The sequence below is a fragment of the Macaca fascicularis genome, chromosome 12, assembly GCF_037993035.2.
Source record: "Macaca fascicularis isolate 582-1 chromosome 12, T2T-MFA8v1.1".
NCBI lineage: Eukaryota > Metazoa > Chordata > Mammalia > Primates > Cercopithecidae > Macaca > Macaca fascicularis.
Window position 1 is genome coordinate 16079311 of NC_088386.1, and position 22570 is coordinate 16101880.

At 34.2% G+C, this 22570-nt stretch overlaps 1 protein-coding gene across 4 annotated transcripts in view; it reads right to left on the bottom strand.

The window, feature by feature from the left end:
* DPP10 (dipeptidyl peptidase like 10) overlaps positions 1-22570 on the bottom strand; it is a 1411130-nt gene that overhangs the window by 78420 nt on the left and 1310140 nt on the right. For all 4 annotated transcript variants that reach the window (XM_005572966.5, XM_065525407.2, XM_005572965.5 and 1 more), the window contains 3 exons: positions 20984-21138; positions 14320-14417; positions 7343-7466 (listed from right to left, as the gene is read on the bottom strand). In XM_005572966.5, the coding sequence (XP_005573023.3) occupies positions 7343-7466; positions 14320-14417; positions 20984-21138 (377 nt within the window). The remainder of the gene's footprint in view (positions 1-7342; positions 7467-14319; positions 14418-20983; positions 21139-22570) is intronic.

The following is a 22570-nucleotide window of genomic DNA, read 5'->3' on the forward strand; positions in this document are numbered from 1 at the left end:
CTATAATCTAGTCAAAAGAAAGAGACTAATTTTCTAATAATACAAGCCTAATGAGAAGAGCATCAAATGGTTGATTTAACTATATAATTTCCACGACTATGCTGATCATTCTACTCCAAGAGAAGTCGGCCTCTGGAGGTCTCTCCTTCATAGACCATTTAAATAATATGTTTTAAAGTTTTCACCTATAGTGAATTGCACAGATTTGAAGTATATCATGTGATGAATTTGACAAATTGATCCCATCAAGTTATAGGATCTTTATTTCTCCCCAAAACATTATCTCATGCTCCTCCCCAGGGGTTCTCAAAAGGCAATCACTTCTGATCTTTTTCCCCAGAGACAGCATATGCCTGTGTTAGAAATTCAGATAATCGAAATCATGCATCAAATACATATTATGTACTCTGTAGTGTGAGGTTTCTTTCACACCACATGTTTCTGAGATTCACTCATGTTGTTGAGTATATCAGTATTTTGTCTCTACTGCCAAGTAGAATTCCATTGTGTAGCTATGCCTTACGTTAAAGTCTATTCCCTGTTAGTGGACAATTAAATAGTCTCCACTTTTTAGCTATTGTAAATAAAGCTTCTCTACAGGCTATTTTTCACAAATCCTTTGGTGGACACAAGTTTTCATTTCGTGCACAAATACTTTATAATGGAATTATAATGTATGGGTTTTTTTTTGTTTGTTTGTTTTTTGTATTTTTTTTTTGTGACAGAGTTTCAATGTTGTCGCCCAGACTGGAGTGCAGTGGCATGATCTCGGCTCATAGCAACCTCCACCTCCCAGGTTCAAGCAATTCTGCTGCCTCAGCCTACCAAGTAGCTGGGATTACAGGCACGCACCAATATGCTGGGTTAATTTTATATTTTTAGTAGGGACAGGGTTTCTCTATGTTAGGCTGGTCTCGAACTCCCAACCTCAGGTGATCTGCATGCCTTGGCCTCCCAAAGTGCTGGGATTACAGGCATGAGCCACCATACCTGGCCTATAATGTATGTTTTTATATGTGTGTGTGTGTGTGTATATATATGTGTGTCTAATTCATATATACACAAAAAATTGTATTTACATATATGTTTAACTTCATTGGGAACTAAAATATTATTTTAATGTAATAGTATCATTTTACATCCCCACCTGCAAAGAATGAGAATTGTTGTTCTTCACGTCCTCTTTAACAGTTAATGTGGTCAGTTTTTTGAGATTTTAGTGTAGTCATTCTAATGATGTGTAGTATTATATTGTTACAATTTTAATCTATATTTTGCTAATGTCTAATGAAGTTGTGTACTTTTATTTCTTATTTTTTAATTTTGTACATAGTAATGGGATCTCATTTTGTTGTCCAGGCTGGTCTTGAACTCTTGCCCTCAAAAGATTCTCTCCGTCAGCTTCCCAAATTACTAAAATTACAAGGATAAGCCACTATGCCTTGCCAAATGTTGAGTACTTTTTCATGTGTTCATTCTCTTCCTTATAAGTAACTGTTCACATGTTTTGATGTTTTTATGAGGCTGTATTTTTGTTATTGAGTTATAGAATTTCTTTATATGTGTTTTTGTCTGATACACATTTTGCAAAATATTTTCTCCCAGACTGTAGTTTGCAGATCCATTTCCTTAATGGTGTCTTTCATGAGAAGTTTCTAATTTTATTGATGTCCAATTTATTATTTCATAATTAATGATTTTTTGGCTTATTCAGTAGAGTAAGGTTTTATTTCATATTTTCCCCTAGAACATTGACAGTATTAGCTCTTAAATTTAGGGCTATGATTTATCTCAAATTGATTTTAGAATATTATATGAGATGTCAAATATCATTTTTGTTTTAATCCAATAGGGATGTCAATTATTTCAGCACGATTTTTCTCCATCGAACTGCCTTAGCACCTGCGTAGAAAATCAATCAATCATATAAATGTGGGTCTATTCTCTGGAAACCATTCAATTTAGTTGACATATTTGTGGTCCTTATGCCTCCACTAGCATCTCCAGGTTTTTGCAGCTTTTCATTTATTCTTGAAATCAGGTAGGGCTAACTCTTTCAATTTTATTCTTTTACAGGATTGCTTTGACTTGTTCAGGTATTTTTTTGTTTCCATACTAATTTTAAAAACAGCTTGTCTGTTCTGATAAAAAAATCAGAAGGGACTTTAATTGGTTTTATATTAAAATTATGGTTAAATTTGGGTAGAATTAATATCTTAATAATATTAATCTTTTCTATTTAAGAACATGGAATAGCTTCCATTTATGTAGGTCTTTCAAATGCCTTTTAGCAACATTGCAGTCTTCAGTATTGGGGTATTTCACAATATTTGCTAAGTTTATAATTGTGTATTTAAAGTTTTAAGGGTTTTAATGGTATTTTAACTGATTTTTTTACTTAATGTCACTAACGTATAGAATTTATGTTTTGTTGTTTCTTCATTCTTTATTTTGAAACAAGTATAAACTTATAGAAAAGTTAGAATACTGGTTTGAGAAACCCTCTGGACTTACCTGCCACTTGTTTATATTTTACCCCATTTGCTTCCTTACACATTGTGATTTTGTATTCTAGGGTTTTTTGTAGGCTTTTTTTTTTTTTTTAATGTACACAATTTTGTTATCTATAAATATAGATTTACTTCTTCCTTTCCTAACACTATCCTGATTCCTTGCTAAGTGGGGCCTCTGGAAAAGTTTGCATCACAGTATTGAGAATGGATACACTTACTTCACTGCTAATCTTAACATGAATAAGGTTAGTGTTTGCACATTCAGTAAGGGGGTACTTTATGAGTATCTTTTAACGGATTGGGGATGTCTCTTCTTATTCATTTATGTTGAAAGTTATCATGAACTGGTTTTGAATATTATCAATTGCTTTTTCTTCATCTACCAAGATATTTAATTCTTTTTTCTTAATATAATAAATTATATTGATTGGTTTTCAATATTAAACCAACCTTAAATTCCTGGGATTAACTTCATTTGATCATAATGCACTATCCTCTATTTATATTGCTGGAATTGAGTATTGATATGTTTAAGGATTTTCTCATATTTGTGTTGATATGATTTGACTATGTCCCACCCAAATCACATCTTAAATTGTAACTTTCACAATTCTCATGTGTTGTGGGAGAAACCTGGTGGGAGGTGATTGAATTATGGGGACGAGTCTTTCCTTTGCTGTTCATGTGATAGTGAATGAGTCTCACGAGATCTGATGATTTTGCAGTGAGCGTTTCCCTGCACAAGCTCTGTCTTTGCCTCCTGCCATCCACGTAAGATTGGCTTGTTCCTCTTTGCCTTCTGCCATGAGTGTGAGGCCTCCCCAGACATGCAGAACTGTAAGTCCAATAAACATTATTTATTTTTTTTGAAATTGTGCAGTCTCGGGATGTCTTTATTAGCAGCATGAAAACAGACTACTACATGTGTTAATGAGAGACATCAGTCTAAAATGTCATCTCTTGTATTTTTCTTGTCTAGTTGTGGTATCAGTATTATTCTACTCTTATAATAGTAGTTGAAATGTTATCTTTCCTCTTCACTTTCTAAGCAGTATAGGGATGCTATCATATACTCCTTAGTAAGAATGTTATAGTGTCTGAATATTTGCTCCCCACTCCCGAATCATGTTAAAATGTAATTGTGATTGTGTGATTGTAACAGTATTAAGAGGTAGAATCCTAAGGGGTATTTAGGCCATGAGGGTTCTGCCATCATTAACGGATTAATGCCTTTATTATGGGAGTAGGTTTGTTATCACAGGAGTGGGCTCCTTATAAAAGGACAAGTTCAGCCTCCTTTTGTTTCTCTCTCTCTCACCCTCTCTTTGCCCTTCTGTCATGGGATGATGCAGCAAGAAGTCCCTCACCAGATGCCAACCTCTCGATCTTGAATTTCCCAGCCTCCAAAACTGCAAGTCAATACATTTCTGTTCATTATAAACTACCCAGCCTGTGGTAGGTTGTGATGGCAGCACAAAACAAACGAAGACAAGGAATCATAGGATTTATTCCTTAATAATTGATAGAATCCATCAATGAATCCACCCGCTTCTAGAGTTTTCTTTGTGGCAAGGTTTCTAATTATGAATTAAATTTATTTAATTTACTAAATAAATTTATCTTTAATTCATTCTTTATTTTTTATCTTAATTGATGTAAAATTATTCAAGTATTCTTCGTTTTCATACATTCACTTTGGTGATGTATTTTCCTTTATTTTTAGTTGACATGTAATTATTGTATATGTTTATAAATACAGAGTGCTATTTTGATACATGTAAAATATGTGTAATAACAAAGTCAGGATAACTAATATATCCATTACCTCAAACATTTATCATTTTTTATGTGTTCTAAATATTCAACGTTCTCTTTTCTAGCTATTTGAAAATATATACTAAATCATTATTAACCACATTCAACCTTCAGTGCTTCAGAACACTAGAACTTAATCCTCTTATATGGTTATAATGTTGTATCTGTTAACTAACTACTCTCTATCCTTTCCGCCCAAGCTTTTCAGACTCTAATAAACACAATTCTACCCTCTACTTCTATAAGCTCAATTTCTTTTAGCTCCCAGATAGACGTAAGAACATGTAATATTTATCTTTGTGTTGACTCGCTTATCTCAGTTAATGTAATGTCCTCCAGACTTATCCATGTTGCCATGAATGACAGAATTTCATGCTTTTTTATGGCTGAATAGTATTCCATTGTATATGTACAACGGAATGTTTTATGTACGTATACTATATATATATACACACACACACTTTTTAAAAAAGCATACATATATAATTTTTAAAAACGATATTCATTTATTGATGAACATTTAGGTTGATTCTACATCCTGACTATTATGAGCACAGCTGCAGTAAACATCAGATGTAGGTATGTATTTGATATACTAATTTCCTTTGTTTCTGATAAATGCCCAGTAGTAGAATTGCTACTAACATATGTTAATTATATTTTTAGTTTTTTGAGAAACCTCCATACTGTTTTCCATAATAGCTGTACCAATTTACATTTCTTTTTGTTGTCTGTGCTTTTGAAGTCTTAGCCATAAAATCTTTGCCTAGACCAATGTCCATAAGCATTTTCTCTGTTTTCTTCTCGTAGTTTTATAGTTTTGGAAATTATGGTTTAGTTTTTATTTTGAGTTGAATTTTGTATATGGTGAGAGATACAAATCTAGTTTCATTCTTCCGCACATTGACATCCAGTTTCCCAGCAATATTTACTAAAGAGGCTGTCCTTTCCCTGATACGTGTTCTGATGCATTTGTTGGAAATCAGTTCACTATAAACATACGTATTTATTTCTGAATTGTCTACTCAATGTTTTCATTTCAAATATCGTATTTTTCAGTTCCTGAAATTTTATTTTCATTTTAAAGTTTGTATTTCTCTACTAAAATTTCTCATCTGTTTATTTATTGGAGCTATTCTCTTTTGTAAGTTGCAAAACCTATTTATAATAGACATAAGAATATTAGTTGCCTCTGGGAACTGATATTAATTGGAAAAGAGGACAAAGAAGCTTTCTGGGATAATAGGGATGTTTTACATCATGATATGATGTGAATTATGGGATATATCCATTTGCCAAAACTCATTTAACTGCACACGTGAGATTTCTTCTCTTCATAGTACTTTACTTATACCTTAATTTTTAATTTTTTATTAATACATAATAATCATACATATTTTGGAGTACATGTGATATTTTGATACGTGTATACAAGATGCAATAATCAAATCAGTGTGTTTAAGATATCCATCACTTCAAACATTTATCATTTCTAATAACTTTTAAAACATTATGTGTCTGCTAATTCCAATATTACTATCCTTTGTAGGTCAGCTTTTACTGGATATTTTTGAGGAAGGGGAGTAGGTTATATTTTTCACTTTTCTACATATATAGTATTGATCATATGATTGACATTATAAATGCTACATTGTTGATAGTCTTTATTAATTGTAATTTTCCCTTTAAAAATGTAAACTTTGTCCTAGTAGACAGTTAATTTACAGACAGATGAACTTGATACCTTACAGTATAATTGAAAGGTGATTAGAAGGTGTCTAGAATAGCCCTACTTCTAATGCTCTTTCTTTCTGGGTTCTCAGTTGAATACCCGGGGTTTTCAGGGAGATCTCTTCACTATTGTTGTTCAGAACTCTAACGTCCCTAAGTACTTTGCAACTTGCAGATTCTTCATTTGCTTCAAAAATTTTTAGTGGTTGTTTTCTTTAAGACAACATGGAAGCATATATGTATGCACAGCTAAGCATTGAGCCTAATACTTAAGGGGTACTCTTCATAGATTGCTGGAGTCCTTTTCTATATAGCTCCAACTTCTCTGGTCCCTGTCCTGTAAATGCTAGTCACCAAAAAAGCCTCAAACTCTGATTCTCCCTGTCTACTTAGATCATAAAGATCTTTTTGCTCTGCTTGGGCTCCATCTCCTTGCCGTTTGGTCTCAAAAGTGTTGTGAATAGAAAGTCATAGCAAGATTGATTTTGTGCATTTACTTGATTTCAGCATTTATGGTCATGATCCTCCTAATGTCTCATATCTGAAAACAGCTGTTTTGCATATTTTGTACAATTTTACAGTTGTTTACAACAGAAAAGCTAGTCAAGTAACATTTACTACATCTTTTCCAGAACAGAAGTTTGAAAATTCAGTTGTTAATCTAAAAATCCTTTACCCAAATACCATACACATAACCATTTAAACTTATTGCAATATTTTCTCTACCAGGAATCTTAAAAATGACACACTGAATTTACTACAGAGTTTATAAAAACTGATATTAGGAATGGAAATGTAACATGATTTCAAAACAGAGTGGTTCATGAACCAATATTTTTACTTGTTTTACTTAATTTTGGGACAGAAACACTGTTATTTTATTAGATCTATCCGAACTGCAGAAAAAATTAAAAGGAATATGTTTAAAGAAGATAGGAAAGAAACTTCTTATATTCTCAAGATAATCAAAGACAAAATATGGAGAAAAATTCCATATCTGAGAAAGAAGCTAACGTGGCTTGGATTATACTTCATGTTGTATAAAAATTAATTTGGTTTTTAAAAGCTTAGTTTGTTCTCTTCTGCTTATCATCAATATTGTTCACTTCAAAGTTTGGAAGCTTTATAAATTAAAGTATATATTCTCAATAGAATAATTCTTTTCCTACTAGTTTTAAAAGTTAAACACTGAAATTTTTGTACAAAGCATTTTCTGATTCCCCTTTGTAAAGTTGCATAAGCTACTTCATTTTAGGCATAAAAGAAAAGTAAATTATACTCACTTTATTACAAGCACCAGTAGTGGTCTCACAGACCGTGAGGATGGAGATATTCTGAGGTCGGTTTAACCATCTTACCACAGTCTTGGTATTGCTTACCCATTTAACCATAGTGATATAGTATTCTCTAGTTTGGAAACAAAATTAAAACTTATGTTTAGAGCCAGGGCATTGATATAGTACCAACAATATACATTTGCCATTTTATACATAAGAATAACTGAACTACTCTAAGGATGTTGCTTAATATTAATTTAAGTATAGATGGATAGATAGATAAATAGAAATCTACTCTTTTCAAAATTTACATAAATACAAATATATGCATATGTATGTATTCACATGGATGTATACATATGTATACAAATATACAGATAATTTGAGAAAAAATTTGAGAGTGAATTATTTTCCAGAAAAGTATTTCTTGGAAAAATCAAAACAATCACATGCTAGACATTTACAAAAATTTTCTATTGATTAGTACGCCTTTATGTGCAAAATAAGTATACATTTATAAAGTTATGTTATTTCTTTCTTTAAAATCACAATCAGTGAATCATCAAGAATAATCTTTTCCAGTTAAATGGCAAAGATTATTCCTGGCTTAATAATTATCTTTTACATAACCTCTGTGTTATTTCACTTTATACATGGGGACTTTGGCTACCAAGGTTTGAATGGCTTGTTTTGGTCTTTGCCAGTTGTAGACCAAGGATCAGTCCCAATTTTTATACATAATATTTTTTTCCATATTGTTAATTATCTTATTTATTTGAAACATTTTTAAACAAGGAATGAATCAAATTAAAGAACATGAGAGTCTATTAAATTCTTGGTATAATAAGGATATAATTCATGGGGCCAATTATGTTCTCATGGTAATTGGTAATTGGAAACAGTTTATATTTCCTTTGTAATACATACATTTGGACGTGTATATAATATGTCACAAAGCTTCCAACTCACACGCAACAAAATGCAATCATCAATACTCATCCATTTATGATAAAAATTACAAAAAACTTTTCTAAAAACTTGCCCAGTTTCAGAACAGATCAGTTACTTTAGAAATAGCCATCCAGTCTATAGCCATACCACCGTGAACATGCCGGGTATCATCTGATCTCGGAAGAAATAGCCACCCATGTGTCACGGAAAGTGTCATCAATGCACTGTATTAAAACTAATTAATCTAGATTTGGCTAGGCACGGTGGCTTATGCCTGTAATCCCAGCACTTTGGGAGGCTGAGGCGGGAGGATCATGAGGTCAGCAGGTCGAGACCATGCTGACTAACATGGTAAAACCCCGTCTCTATTAAAAATACAAAAAATTAGCCGGGTGTTGTGGCACACCCTTGTAATCCCAGCTACTCGGGAGGCTGAAGCAGGAGAATCACTTGAACCCGGGAGGCGGAGGTTGCAGTGAGCCGAGATCGTGCCACTGCCCTACAGCCTGAGCAACAGAACAAGACTCTGTCTCAAAAACAAACAAACAAACAAACAAAAAACCAAAAAACCACCCACAGTTAATTAGCCTAGTTTTATATTACTTAAAAAAATATCAGCTACAGAAAAATAACGTATTGATACAAATTGCCTGTCTTTAGAGGTATCTGGGATAGATATCCAACTACATGAATGCTACATATCTAACATCACCGAGTAGCTACTGCTTCCTCTAGAAAACTTGTTAGCCTATCAAAGTGAAGATGTCAGTAAAAGGGCAAGCATAACTTGACATACAGGGAAGGCTGCCATATTTTTTTCAACAATCTCTTCAAGACATCTGGCAGCTTTCACAACTAGCTGAGCTCTGCTTGAAAACTGCCTTTAAACTCAGTAAAATCAAAACATGAAGTGCCCTAAGAAGAGTTAATAAGGCAACATTGAATCAAATATGCAGCTGGCTTAGGTATAATCTTTGTCCATATCAATAGGCCTTGTGATCCTGCAAAGAATAGTGTCCTGTTCACTTTCACTGTGTTTCGTTTAAGCCGATTATTTTGCATACACCATTATATTTAGCAATGTGAATATTAAAAAGTAGAAAATGAAGTATTAACCTTTAATAGATTTTTCTAGAGAATTTAGCTTATAGAAAAATGAGAGTAAGTACTATAAATAATCAGAAAATAAGTGCTGAAATGCTGAACAATTGATATAAATGTTGTAGAAATTTGAAGTAAAAAATTAATTTGAATATTATAAACAACTAACCAAAGACTGCAAAATCAAGGTCATATTTTCTGGTAAAAATTTAGATTGAACTGATATACAGTTGATTTTCTAATCTAATCAGAAATTTGTCTCAATTACCTGCCATAATATTATATTTTGTGCAATATGAGGTAACAAACTAACAGGAATAATTTTAAAAATAAATACCAACAACAACAGAACAATTTATTCATCTTGAGAGCTTTCCTTTTCAAAGTTGGTCTCAAATGAAATGTTACAAGAACATCTTTGCAACACCTCACAGGCATGACAGAATATATTGATTAGCTAAGATGCCAAATTTTGACTTAAAAAAACAAAACTTAATCTTTGGAAAAGAATGAAAAAGTCAACCAGTACAAATGTGGAGAATAACTGATTTTTAAGGGAACACTAACTTAGTTGTAAATTGTTAAGTTGAAAATCATTAATTTACAGCAATACACTTATATTTCTTTTTGATTAAATATTGTGATTATTGTGTTTGTTTTTACATAATGTGCCTTATGGTCATAAGCAAAGCATAATCTGATGTGAGATACCTCATTATAAACCTTGCTTATACCCAAGAATGATCTTGCACATGGTAAACACAATCTGAAGAATGAAGGCTTTCCACAAATTTTCATTTGTAAAGTCAAACAAACGGCCATTTCAAACCACTGAAATTTCTATGTTAAGGTGTTGGAGATAGCCAAAATGGAAGCTCAAGTGGAGCTTGACACATAGGCGGGGAGGAAAGATGTATCTATTCACTAAATCACTTCCTATATCCTTTCTTTCCTTGCCCCAGGAACCTAGGTGTACATCTCCCTGTGATTCATATTGACTGATCATGCTTACTCGTAAGTATTCAGGCTGTCTCTGAATGAGGGAGTAGGGAAGCACCCTTACCTGGAAATGCCACACTCCTTGGCCTGCCTGCTGCAGATGTAGCTGTCCTCCTGGAACTCCATCTCATGAACACATTAGATCTGGTGTTCCACGACCAGTGGCCAGCAGAAGTGTCCCTTTCTTATAACTGGGTTTCCTGCTTGTTCCTAGTCTCCATGGCTCTGGATTACCCAGGAAGTCCTCGAGGATCTGGTCCTCTTGAGCCACAGAGACAGAGACAAGCTAGTTAGAGGGATTGCACTCAAGTCAACAGAGACTTTCTATCAGCTGGGTGGTCTGGCACAGAAGATCTAATTGTCCACAAGGTTATGTGGAATGGAGGCCCCAGCATCACCTGCAGACAGGTATGTTAGCAGTTACTCCGTGTTTTCACGGCCTTCCTGTCCAATCATTGCTCTGTGTTTACACCAAAATATTCGTGCAATGTAGTTACTTTGAGCTCATTCTCTTCTCGATAATCTGTGATGTCTTCCCATAAGTATACTGTGATGGTATTCATGACCAAATTATAGCTAGTGTTCTCCAAACACCTCTGTTAATAACTATGCATTACTTGTAAGAAGGGTTATTCAGGACACTTCCATGAACATGGGTTAATTTATTAATTAGATTTTCTTGGAAGGAACAGATATTCCTTGGAAGACTGAGAGATGTAGGCTAGATATACTTAAAGAAATAGGGAGAGAAAGCATGACAGTGTCAAGCCCAGAGTGACAGGGACAGAATGACCATGTGAAATCAGTGATGCAGGTTGAGAACAATGGGTCACAAAAGATAGGTGACAACAGAAAGGTTTCTAATAAGTAAAATAACGCTAAAGACATAGAGTAAGAAGAAACCAAGGACGAATCATTACTTTTACTTTTCAGACTAGAGAGGTCTACACAAATGACTATGTATCACTTCTCCAAATTAATGTGACTTATCCAATCTGTGGAAAATCTTCATGAGATAAGATATCTTCATTATCATAAGATAAAATTTCCCTGGAAAGTAAATATATATTTTAAAATTCACACTTAAATTTTCTAATAAAGGTATTGAGTGATTGCAATACCTAAGTGAACAGTACAACAATTTGGCAAAATGTTTCTTCCTTCCAAGATGAGATAACCCATCTGACTCCCACTGGTTCTGGGGATATTCAAGAAGGGGCATTATCTTAGTTTCTACCATGTTACATTCTTTTCAGAATCAATACAGACTGTGATTCAGATAAAGATAAACTGAATGGTGATGAGATGAGTCTGAACTGAATTACTATTGAAGAAAAGTTGCACTCATTGGCTACACTGGTGAAATGACTTCAGCTGAATCAGATATAAATAAACAAATAAATAAAACAATTGAAGAGAATATGAGGAAAATAATTAGGGGAAGAAATTATGCATTACTATAGATTATCTTAACCTTTTAATTTCTTTTTAAATCATATAAATTAATTAAAATATATTTTACAGTCTTTGATGAGTATAAGTATTGGGTTGAAGGGACAATGATAATGATACTAGCTTGGGGAACTTTTTCTATTACAGGAATAAACACTAGTTATTATAAATAAGTAAACCAATCATCCAAATAAACAATCAAACAGACCAAAAAAAGAACCTAAGATCTTCAATTCAAACAACAAAAAATGTTGTTCTCCAGTGTGGAGGTCAGAGAATCCAGTTTATAAGGTAGTGCAAATCATGAAAAAAACTTTCTATATTGATCTTACTATTATTCCTCCTTATATTATTATTGTAGTCATTGTGGTGATTTTATTAAGAGATGAAAGCTAAGAGATGATTGTATTTGCAGTTTAGGTGGTGGGAAAAAAAGTACTGAAAAGGAAAAAATGATAGTTTGTAACAGTACCGAGAAACAGAATATGATTCACTTATTGACTGCCTACTCATAGATAACCTAAAGATTATAAAAATATACCAGATGCTTAAGTAACATACAAAAAAAACCATAAACATGCAAATTATTATAAAAAGAATTAATTATTTAAGTATTCTGCTATTGAGAGTTTAGGCAGTATTTCAAATTATACAGGTAGCTATGCTACAAACACAACACAAACATCAAAGAGAAGAGAGGACATTTGATGAACTTAATAGTACATGAAGAAAGTATGTTATTAATAATTTAATTTATATATATTTATATTTATACAAACAGGTAAAAAAAAAAAAAGGTCAGGAATCAAGAGCTCCTTTTAAGAAACATGGATATTGTAAAATTGATTCCCATTGCAAAAATTTTTTTGAAAGGAAAAAAATTAGAAATTATTATTTCAAGACAAACAGGGCCAGTCACGGTGGCTCACGCCTGTAATCCCAGCATTTTGGGAGGCCGAGGCGGGCGCATCACGAGTTCAAGAGATCGAGACCATCCTGGCTAACACGTTGAAACCCGATCTCTACTAAAAATTCAAAACATTAGCCAGGAGTGGTGGCACACACCTGTAGTCCCAGCTAAGGGGATTCAGCCCTGAGAGAAGTATAGTGATTTATCCAATGAGGCAAATGAAATGGTGACTCAAACACTCGTAGTCTATTTCCCTTTCTTGTTATTCCGTAGCATTAAACAAACCAGAGAAAAAGATGAGAGTTAAGGACCAGATAAAATGTCAATAGTATCTATCATTGCTTCATTTGTAAGGTAACCATTCAAGGCTGCTAGATCAAGCTCAGAAATAAATGTTACTATTTGATTTGGTCAGCTTTATTACATTATATGTCAATTCAGGCCTATCTTTAAGGTCTTCCATCCAACGTGGATGAAATGCTCTGCAACTTGATGAAAGAGGCCTTACTTCATTTTCTACTTTTCTTATCAATCAGTCCTGAGCCTCTATCTCAATCATTTACTCTCATTGGGATTTATCTTTTCCATCAGTAGAAGGAGACATTTGTATTAGGTAGTTAATGAAGGTCTTCCGGAGTAAGCATTCCATAAACCTTTATTACCTGTTCAAGTAGGTAAAATTTCCATATACATCAGTGCACTCTCTGTGAAAATGACCAACTGGGATGAAATTTTTTCTAAATAATGTCAATGAAACAACAATTGAATGAAATTTCTGTTGGAACCAATCACCCTAACTGATTATCGATATCATCAAATAGACTTTGAACTTAGCCCCACATCATTCAATATAATGTGAAAACATTTTTCTAAATCAGCTGCCTATCCCATCTCTAGGGTTGTAAAAATTTCCAAAGGACTCTAGTATTTGAAAGAATCACTTTTGAAGTCTGAAACCATGCTGGATTTCAAAATACACATGATTGTTTAATTAGTTGTTCACTACTGAACATTTTGCTAATATTAAAATTATGGCTCCGACCCAATAAAATGTGTTTATTTTCTCCCTGATCAAGTTTCTTAAATATAAATACTTCATACATAGGATATTTTGAAAAAAAAATATTAAATATCTCTGTCTGGAGAAGAAAGCTTGAAAATCTTTGGAAAACTCTGGGGAGAAAGTTGGAAAAACTCACAAATTCCAGAGAGATTATACACTTTTAACGAACACCTTCAAAAAAGCATGTGGAGCAAGTATGTTCTTGAAGAAAATACAGTGGAAAATGATCCTTTGTTCCCATCTCTGTCACATCTCCAGCAAAAGGCCTAATTCTCAGTATCAGGCTCTTCAGTCATTGTGTGGTGCTGATAATCACCTTGGAGCTAAATGCTTCTTGGGAACAGCCAGACACCAAGAATGACTTCATTCCTCACTAATGTAGGCAACTTCAGCTCTATTTTCAAGTGGATTTGTTGAGCTGATCACATCTCTCTCTAAATTGCAGCAAAATGATAATTGGAGTGAAAATATCTATTTCCCCATAAAAGTGAAATTGAAATTGCATACCTTGATTTAAAGCTGTCAGGTGGCATGAGTTCCAAAGTGTGAGTTGGTCCATACAGGTTTACAACATATAATTTTATTGTTGGGTTCACTTGACCTGCCTTTGAGAAAATGAAAGTTGTATTGCAAGTATATTAAGCATTAGAATATATTGAGCAAAAAAGAAGAGGATTTTTGATTCATTTACTGTTTTGTGTTAGAAGAGAAAAAAAGTTTAATTTCTCTGAAGTAGAAATGATTTTAAATTCGACAACATGATTGCTTTGAATTGTTTTTGAAGATTGCTGCTTCTCAAGCATTTTTGTCAGACAATTAAAGGTGATAGGAAATTGTGATGACTTCACTCATTAGGCAGTGCTACTGTGTTCTTTCCCTAAAATGGCACCAGAAGGGCTGGCTGTACAAAAACAAAAACAAAACAACAACAAAAAAACCTAGTAGATCAAATAGCTACTCACATTAAAGGATATGCACTGCGATGGGAAGAAGGTTTGACTAATCAAAAAAAAAAAAAAAAGGAGAAATGAAGATAAAAAGAAAGGAAAGAAAGAAGGAAGCCTACCCAAACCAGGTGCCCCATGCTTAAAATTCCAAAAGCCTAATGTAGGCTATCACATTAATCTCTCGGGCTTTTCTTTTAAACATTACTAATGACTACATGGGGTGACTCATTTGCATAATTGACAACCCTTGGAAGGTGGGCCATGGGCAGACTGCCCTCACTGAGTACCTGGCATGAGGAGCAGAAAGGAAAGGATAACAAGGATAATGTAATTTGAGTTTAGTGAATCAACACTTTATTAAATAAATAATAACTAGCAGGCATAGTAGTTGGTATGTTTCTGGCACATAGCAGACGCTAAAGGCATTGCACAAATTATTAAATTAAATGTCCCTACTACAGTCGTAAGATATAAACATTTTCTTGGTCACAATGGAGAATATAAGCAAACTGTGCAAGGTCAAATACCTAAAACTGAGAAAGTTCATATTTAAACCCAGGATGTTCTTAACTACAATGCAAATATTGTGCTTTCTGTTCATTCCAACACAATGACCTTCAAAGTTTTGCCAAATACACTGTGAGTAAGAGGCAGGAATGAGAACTTTCATCGACATATCTCAAGCAGGTTGAATGAATGAATGAATAATCACATCAATGATGTACCAACTTGCTTGATTACTTGTGGCTCAATATGTTTCTAAACAATATGCCATTATCTTTCTGATGTGGCTGATGCTTAAAGAAGTCTACATGAAATATATAGAAAAGAGCCGGGCGCGGTGGCTCAAGCCTATAATCCCAGAACTTTGGGAGGCCGAGATGGGCGGATCACGAGGTCGGGAGATCGAGACCATCCTGGCTAACACGGTGAAACCCCGTCTCTATTAAAAAATACAAAAAAGTAGCCGGGCGAGGTGGTGGGCGCCTGTAGTCCCAGCTACTCAGGAGGCTGAGGCAGGAGAATGGCGTAAACCCGGGAGGTGGAGCTTGCAGTGAGCTGAGATCTGGCCACTGCACTCCAGCCTGGGAGACTGAGCGAGGCTCCCTCTCAAAAAAAAAAAAAAAAAAAAAAAAAAAAAAAAAAAAAAAGAAATATATAGAAAAGAAAAAGGAAATTAAATGTGAATTGAATTTAAAAATCTGCTAAAAACCTAAAGGGAATGATAAAACAGATTTAAACATGTCGAAGATCCATGTTTAAGGAATTTGCATTGACAAAATCAGGACCAGAATCAACGTAATATATTCCAACAATAGCCAGCAAGAGTTCTTCAATAACTGTTGTTTTGTTAGGATATCAAAGGAGACTAGCACATCTGTGGAAGTGCATCATTCACAGGTCAGAAGTTTTGAGCCAAAGAAGAAAGTCAGGAAAGATTTCCACTACGGAAATGAGGTAACTATTAAGAGAGACTATGAAACTGGTTATAGAGTAAAGGGCTTCCTGGAAGGTAAGCTATGAGCCTGCCACCCACCAAAGCCTCTGGTATCAGAATTTGCAAGTCTTTTCATTGTTCCCAAGCCCGACAGTGCCTGGGCACATTTTTTGGGCAGTTTAGCCTTCTGTGACTCTTAGGAGCTCCCTTTCACATCATTCTTGTTTTAAATTAGTTGTCATGTTTCTCCCTGAAAATAATGGCCTTATCTATTTAATTTTTAGCCTACCATTTATCTAGCTGGATCAGGTATGTTACACTTCAGAGCCTGACACAGTATAGCAGTGCCATTCAAAGTGCTGTTCTTGGACTGTAGCATCAATCAGCATCTCCTGGAAGCTTAGCAATGCATTCATGGACCCCACCTGAAACCTATATTCAGACATGGAACTAGAATCTCTCAGTGTGGGCCTATAAATTTGTTTTAACAAAATTGCCAGATAATCAGTGTGCAAATTTTAATAAAATACTTATCTTTATCTGTATCCTTATCTATTTATCTATCTGTCTATGTAACAGTTCAGTGGTGGTCACAAGTTAGCCAGCATCACGATCATTCAGAGCTCCTGAGGGGCTTGTTAAGATACTGATTGCTGAAGCCAGTCCACCTCCAGCATGAAGCTGATACCCTATGATATCAAGGACCACATTTTGAGAATGGGCTTAGCTTAATATGTAAGTCAGTGAAACCTGAGTCCAAGTGTTGACGCTTTTATTTAGTTGGCATGGCTATGAGCACATGCTAAAGATTCTCAAATATCATTTTATTCGTCTCATTTTGTCCAAAGTGAGACAAACTGTTCTTTGAGAATGTCACAAATCAGAAATTTTGAGTTGAAGCTTTCCTGTCTGTAGATAAGAATGTCTTATAGACTAATAAAAAGATTTATATAAAGTGCCTAAAATAGGATATGGTACTGAATTAAAATGATAATTATTGTTAAGATACTAAATCTTCTAGTTAGTGAAAAGCTGTGCTTCTATTTTTTATCATTCGATACACTGATTAAAGCAAATGGGAAATTAAATTAAATTAGATCTTTCTGTGAATTCTTACCAATGATGCAGTTTTATGGCACACTTTGTTAAAGACATATCAGTTATCATCTTTAAGGCAGTTTTCTTTACGTCAGCAGCACTATAAGCTCATCACAAAGTAGAAGTTGTGCACATATGTGGCCAGTTCTCAGACAAAATGTGAACACTCAACTAAGCGTTAGGCTGCCTCCAAAATTCAAGAGTCCAGCATTCTATAATCTCAGATTTGTATCTTTCCATGGAGTTTTGAAATTAAGCACACATCACAAGTTCATTTGTACATTTTAATATTTGAATCATTTCAAGAGTTTGCAGATTAGAGGGTTTTCATCTATTTGCTTTTTACAGTTACATTTGCCACGAAGACTGCAAATCCACAAATTTCTTCCCTCTATTATTCTGAAACACAAGCCTCAATAACAATTAACCTTATTTTACTGACAACTAAATTGTCATTAAACAAGATAATGTTTTAATTAAAAAGATTAACCTGAGGTTACTGGGATAGAACCGTGCATCTCTTTTGTGCTGAATTGCTAATGATAGGGTATGTTATGAGTTCTGAATGATGCTGAATTAAGTAAAATACAAATATATGTGTTTACTGTATTTCATTAGTAAATCTGACCACATTAAGTATTTGCTATACTCCTTTTAATCTAGTTTAATTTAAAGCACAATTTAGTATAAACTCTGTGTTGTTTCAATTTTCAAAGTAGTATTTTTTGAAAGTTTTTATTGCATAAGAGTGAATTGAAACAATACATTTGTTACAGCAAAAACTAACAAAAAAATTTTTGAAACCAGAGTAGATAATAAAAATTCTGAAAATTGAAGTAACATACCCAAAATGATACTAAAATTTGTTTTAAGAACAAGAACCAAAACAGATTATTTTCTTACAGTCCTATTGTCTTAAGTACCTGGGTAGGGGAGCAGGTCTTCCTACTAAAAATCACCTGAGAACTAGAAATGCTTTCTTATTTCTAATAAATATTAATGGTAGTTATCATATACAGTTATATATATTATTTGCATGTATATAAAATGACAGGTAATGAATATTAACAGTGGTTATCATATATAGTTATATATATTATTTGCATATATATAAAATGTCAGGTGTGAGGCTAAGAATGGTACCCATATGTAGCTAAGTCATTAGGAGTAAATGGAGCAAATAGAGCTCCATATATATGTGTTAACTTGACAAGGAGATGTTTGGATTCCAGCTGTGTTTTTAGAAATCAAACTGTTGACCTGTGGTAGTTTTATAGAGAGGGATGAAATCAATAGATTTGAGTTTTTTCTTTGTTCTTAAAACAACTGTGACTTGTATAAAAGCACTAAGTCTTTTAGAATCTATTTGCTCATTTGTGAAATAGAGACAATTGTGATAAAGACCAAATGAGAAAAAAACAAACAAGTGGAAAGTCTCCCTGAAAACATAAAGTTTATCACTAGCGTATGTGATTTCTACAATTAATAAACAAACATTATTATGTTATGCCTATCTTTACTATTAACCAATATTAATTTATTAGAAGAAATTATCAAATAATAAAGTATCTAGGTTCATATCCAGTATCTTCTGAATTATTGCTGACATAATTTAACTTCCTCAAATGCTTCCATTGGCTCACGTGTTTGTCTCAATCTAGTCAAAATTATGAGGCCTAGGTATGGCCAAGTTCAAGCACCATGAGTTTAGAACTAAAAAGGCAATTTGAGCATACAGCTAATGCATATGTTTTTTCTATGTGAATTAAAAAAAAAAATCCCATTTCTTTTGGGAAATCAGTTACAAACAGTTGTCCCTTCCACAGAACTGACTGAATTTTCTCTGTGCAGTGCATCGAGCAGTCAGATGTGACTGTGTTCCTTTTGTGCAGTGCACTGAGGAGCTGGATATTATTTTATTCCTTTGTGCCATGCACTGAACAGTTGAATGTGTGTTTCACAGTATGTCACTGGTTCACCATTTTGCATTTAAATTGCCAGGTGAACATTTATTATCATAAATCAAAAATGTGAGAATTAATACATTTGGGGCAACTTTTCAGGTTTTCTCTGGGGGAAAAAAATAGTGCTGATATGCTGTATAGGCCCAAACTGTCATGCCAAAAAAAAAAAAAAAAAAAAAAAAAAAAAAGCTAAATCAATAACTGGAGAAAGCAGAAGTTCTTTTCTTTGAGTATAATAAAAATCTCTTAGTGAGTATTATTTTTTTGTGAAGTTAAATCGTTATGTTATCCTAAAAAGCACTGAGCATATCTGCCTTCTAATCTATGTCCAGAGAAGACCCTAAAAATAACATTTTAAAATCATGGATTCATATTCTTCATAATCTCGCATTTAATACTACAACCTGTGGAAGGAAGATGGATGAGAAAGAATGGCAGTAAAATCTCACTGAGGAAAATGCTCATCTTATTTCTGATCCTCCATATTCAAGCCTCCTTTTTTTGCCCTTGGATAAAATGAATGTGGTGGATGGTGTGAACAGAAGGAAAGTGTGAATTACCTCACCCCCACCCTGACAGGACTAGAGTAATGAGGGTGATGGGAGTCTGCCCTGTAGTTTGTCCAACTAATGTAGTGCATGAATTAAAAGGTAGAAAACCTATTGTGCTTGAAAAAACAAAGTACAACTCACTAAAGAAATGGCGTAAAAATGACTTCTAAATGAGATCAACATCCTCTCTTAACTAGGAGCTAAAATGAGAAGTGAAATTTTACAAGTTTCCTGTAAGACATCTTTACACGATTAATGTATTGGGAGCCTTCCTCATGAGCTTTCTTCTTCGTTATATAAACATTGGGAAAAATACAGGTTTAAAAGAGATCTCAAGTAATTAAAGATGGCATACAGAGGAAAAAACAGTACAATCCAGATGTTTTTACAACCCTCTTATAGAGGCCTTGCCCAACACTTGAAAATACTTTTGTTGTCTGGAACATATTGCCATATTTGCTTCATCTGATAAAAAATTCTATCTATCTTATCTACCCAGGGTTATGACTCCAACCAGCATTTTACATAGTGTGTTCTAGAGTATGCTTTGCCAAGGTAATGCTGATATTAATACTAATACTAATAAATGCTTTATGCTTAGTCTATTCTTTATGGGTGATTTTTCATGCTTGGTCTTTTCTTTATTGAGATTCTTTATGCTTAATCTATTTCATACTGGAGATTCTTTATGTGTGGTCTATTTTTTATAGAAGATTTATAATATACATTAACATATAGTACATTAAGTGCTCTAACAAATCATCTGAAAGAGGCTAGATTTTTTTTTTTAAAGATATTCCAGTATATTTGACCATGGCACTTTCCCCTTCCTTGTAACAACTATTATGGGGTATGCCTTGGAGAAGACATTGCCCTGGCATCAGTACACCCCCAATCACTTTTCTCCCCACTTTCAACTGTGAGGTGTGAACAAATAAAAGTAAGCATCAACAGGAAAGAAATGCAGCCAAAGTGAAAGTCCATACACTTTCAAATAATGTCTACCTCTTTCACTGTGTATAGACTATTGGGAGCTCGAAAGTGACGAGTCTGACAAGTATGGAAAACTTCTGTTTTCCTCCAAAGACAACTTGTTCAAGAACCAAGAATACCATCTGTCAAGTCACTAGTGCAGAGAGAGAAGGAACAAAATAGCACTTTCACGTTACTTACCTTAGGATACGGATACTGCTTTCCTTTGGGATACAATGCTCCAGTAAACCGAGGGATAACCATGGTGGGTACCAAGGAGTCATTTATCATCAGGAAGGCAAGTCTTTCTCCATCTGGTGACCACCAGTGGGCGATGTGAGAATGCAGGAGTTCCTCTAGAATAAATGAGTGTTATTTGAGACCAACTGTAGAGATGTGGGCTCAGTGACCCACAAACATCTGTCCTTGAAATCTCCATTATACACCTACATTTTCTAGACTGTGTATTGAATTTTATTAACTTCTCTGAGAATTCTCCGATTCTGAGTTACCCTTTTAATTCCAGGAATAGCAACTGTAGAGGAAGGAAACAATTAAGCAATGAAGTCAGGATTTCATGGATTTTCAGTAATGTAGACAGAACAGATGAAAGCACTACTGGAGTAATCAGAATGAGAACAGTGATTGAAGAGTGAGATGTGGCCTAAAACCATATCCATGTCATGAATCATTCATATTTGCATGCAATCATATTTGCATTCTATCATCATCAACCAAATTGAGGGCCCACTAGATGGATCAAACTATTTTAAGCTCTAGGAAAACGGAATAAGAAGTATACTAGGTATCTTTCATTTAATTCAAGATCCACTATCCACTTTTTTGATTCCCACTTTCTGGTCCAGAGAGCTAACCTATATGAATGACATCAAAAGGGCCCCCATGTCCTCTGGCTTCCCTTTAGCAGGAGATTAGAAAGAGGAGAGTAAAGTCAGGTTATTTATTCTTTTGGCTCTGTCCTACAATGTTACCTCAGGCTGGCTGTCAACTTTAAATGATGTCACCACTTGTGTCACTGCAGCCACTTCTACACAAATTTCTCCTTCTGTGTCTGGTAATGGCTTATCTTCATGGTCATAGGAGTGGTAACAATTTGGCTGCTACTAGCTTAGTTTACATCACTTTCCTTTGTGGTTTTCCTACCCCTTCACCTTAGCAAATGCTCTCCTTGTAAATAAAAAGATAATAAAATGTTCGCTTTGTAAATAAATTATCTTTAAAGTATCTTGTTGAATGTGCCAACACTTGGGACTCTGACAGATACAGAAGTTAATACCAGCAGCAGACTCAGAAGAGGCCCTCAAAATTAGATTTTGAGACTACGTTTGTCATCTCTCTATCTATATGTATAAATGGAATTTATCACTTTCTCAGGTGGGAATTGGAGCACAGATAATCCATAGCAAGAGATGGAATTGTGAGTAATCAATCATCAGTGGTGGTGACATGGAATAAAATACAGGTAGAGGGGAATGGCATTGGGAGGGCAAGTGCTTGTTGAAATAGATAATGTTTTTCAATACAAGTGACAATGGTCTTTTTTCAAGTCTTGTAATGCCTGTCCTATGATTGTCATATGGAGAGTGGCAAAGGCTTCACACAGCATCTCTAGTTTTAGCAAGTAAGTGTTCTAGCACTTACTTGCTACAACAATGGTGATTGTAAAGATTAGGAAATAAGTTTCCATGGTTCTTCTGACACCCCAGAGATAGTACACAGGAAAAAAGAGAACTTGAAACCATGATTGTGAAATTAGGAATGCCCATG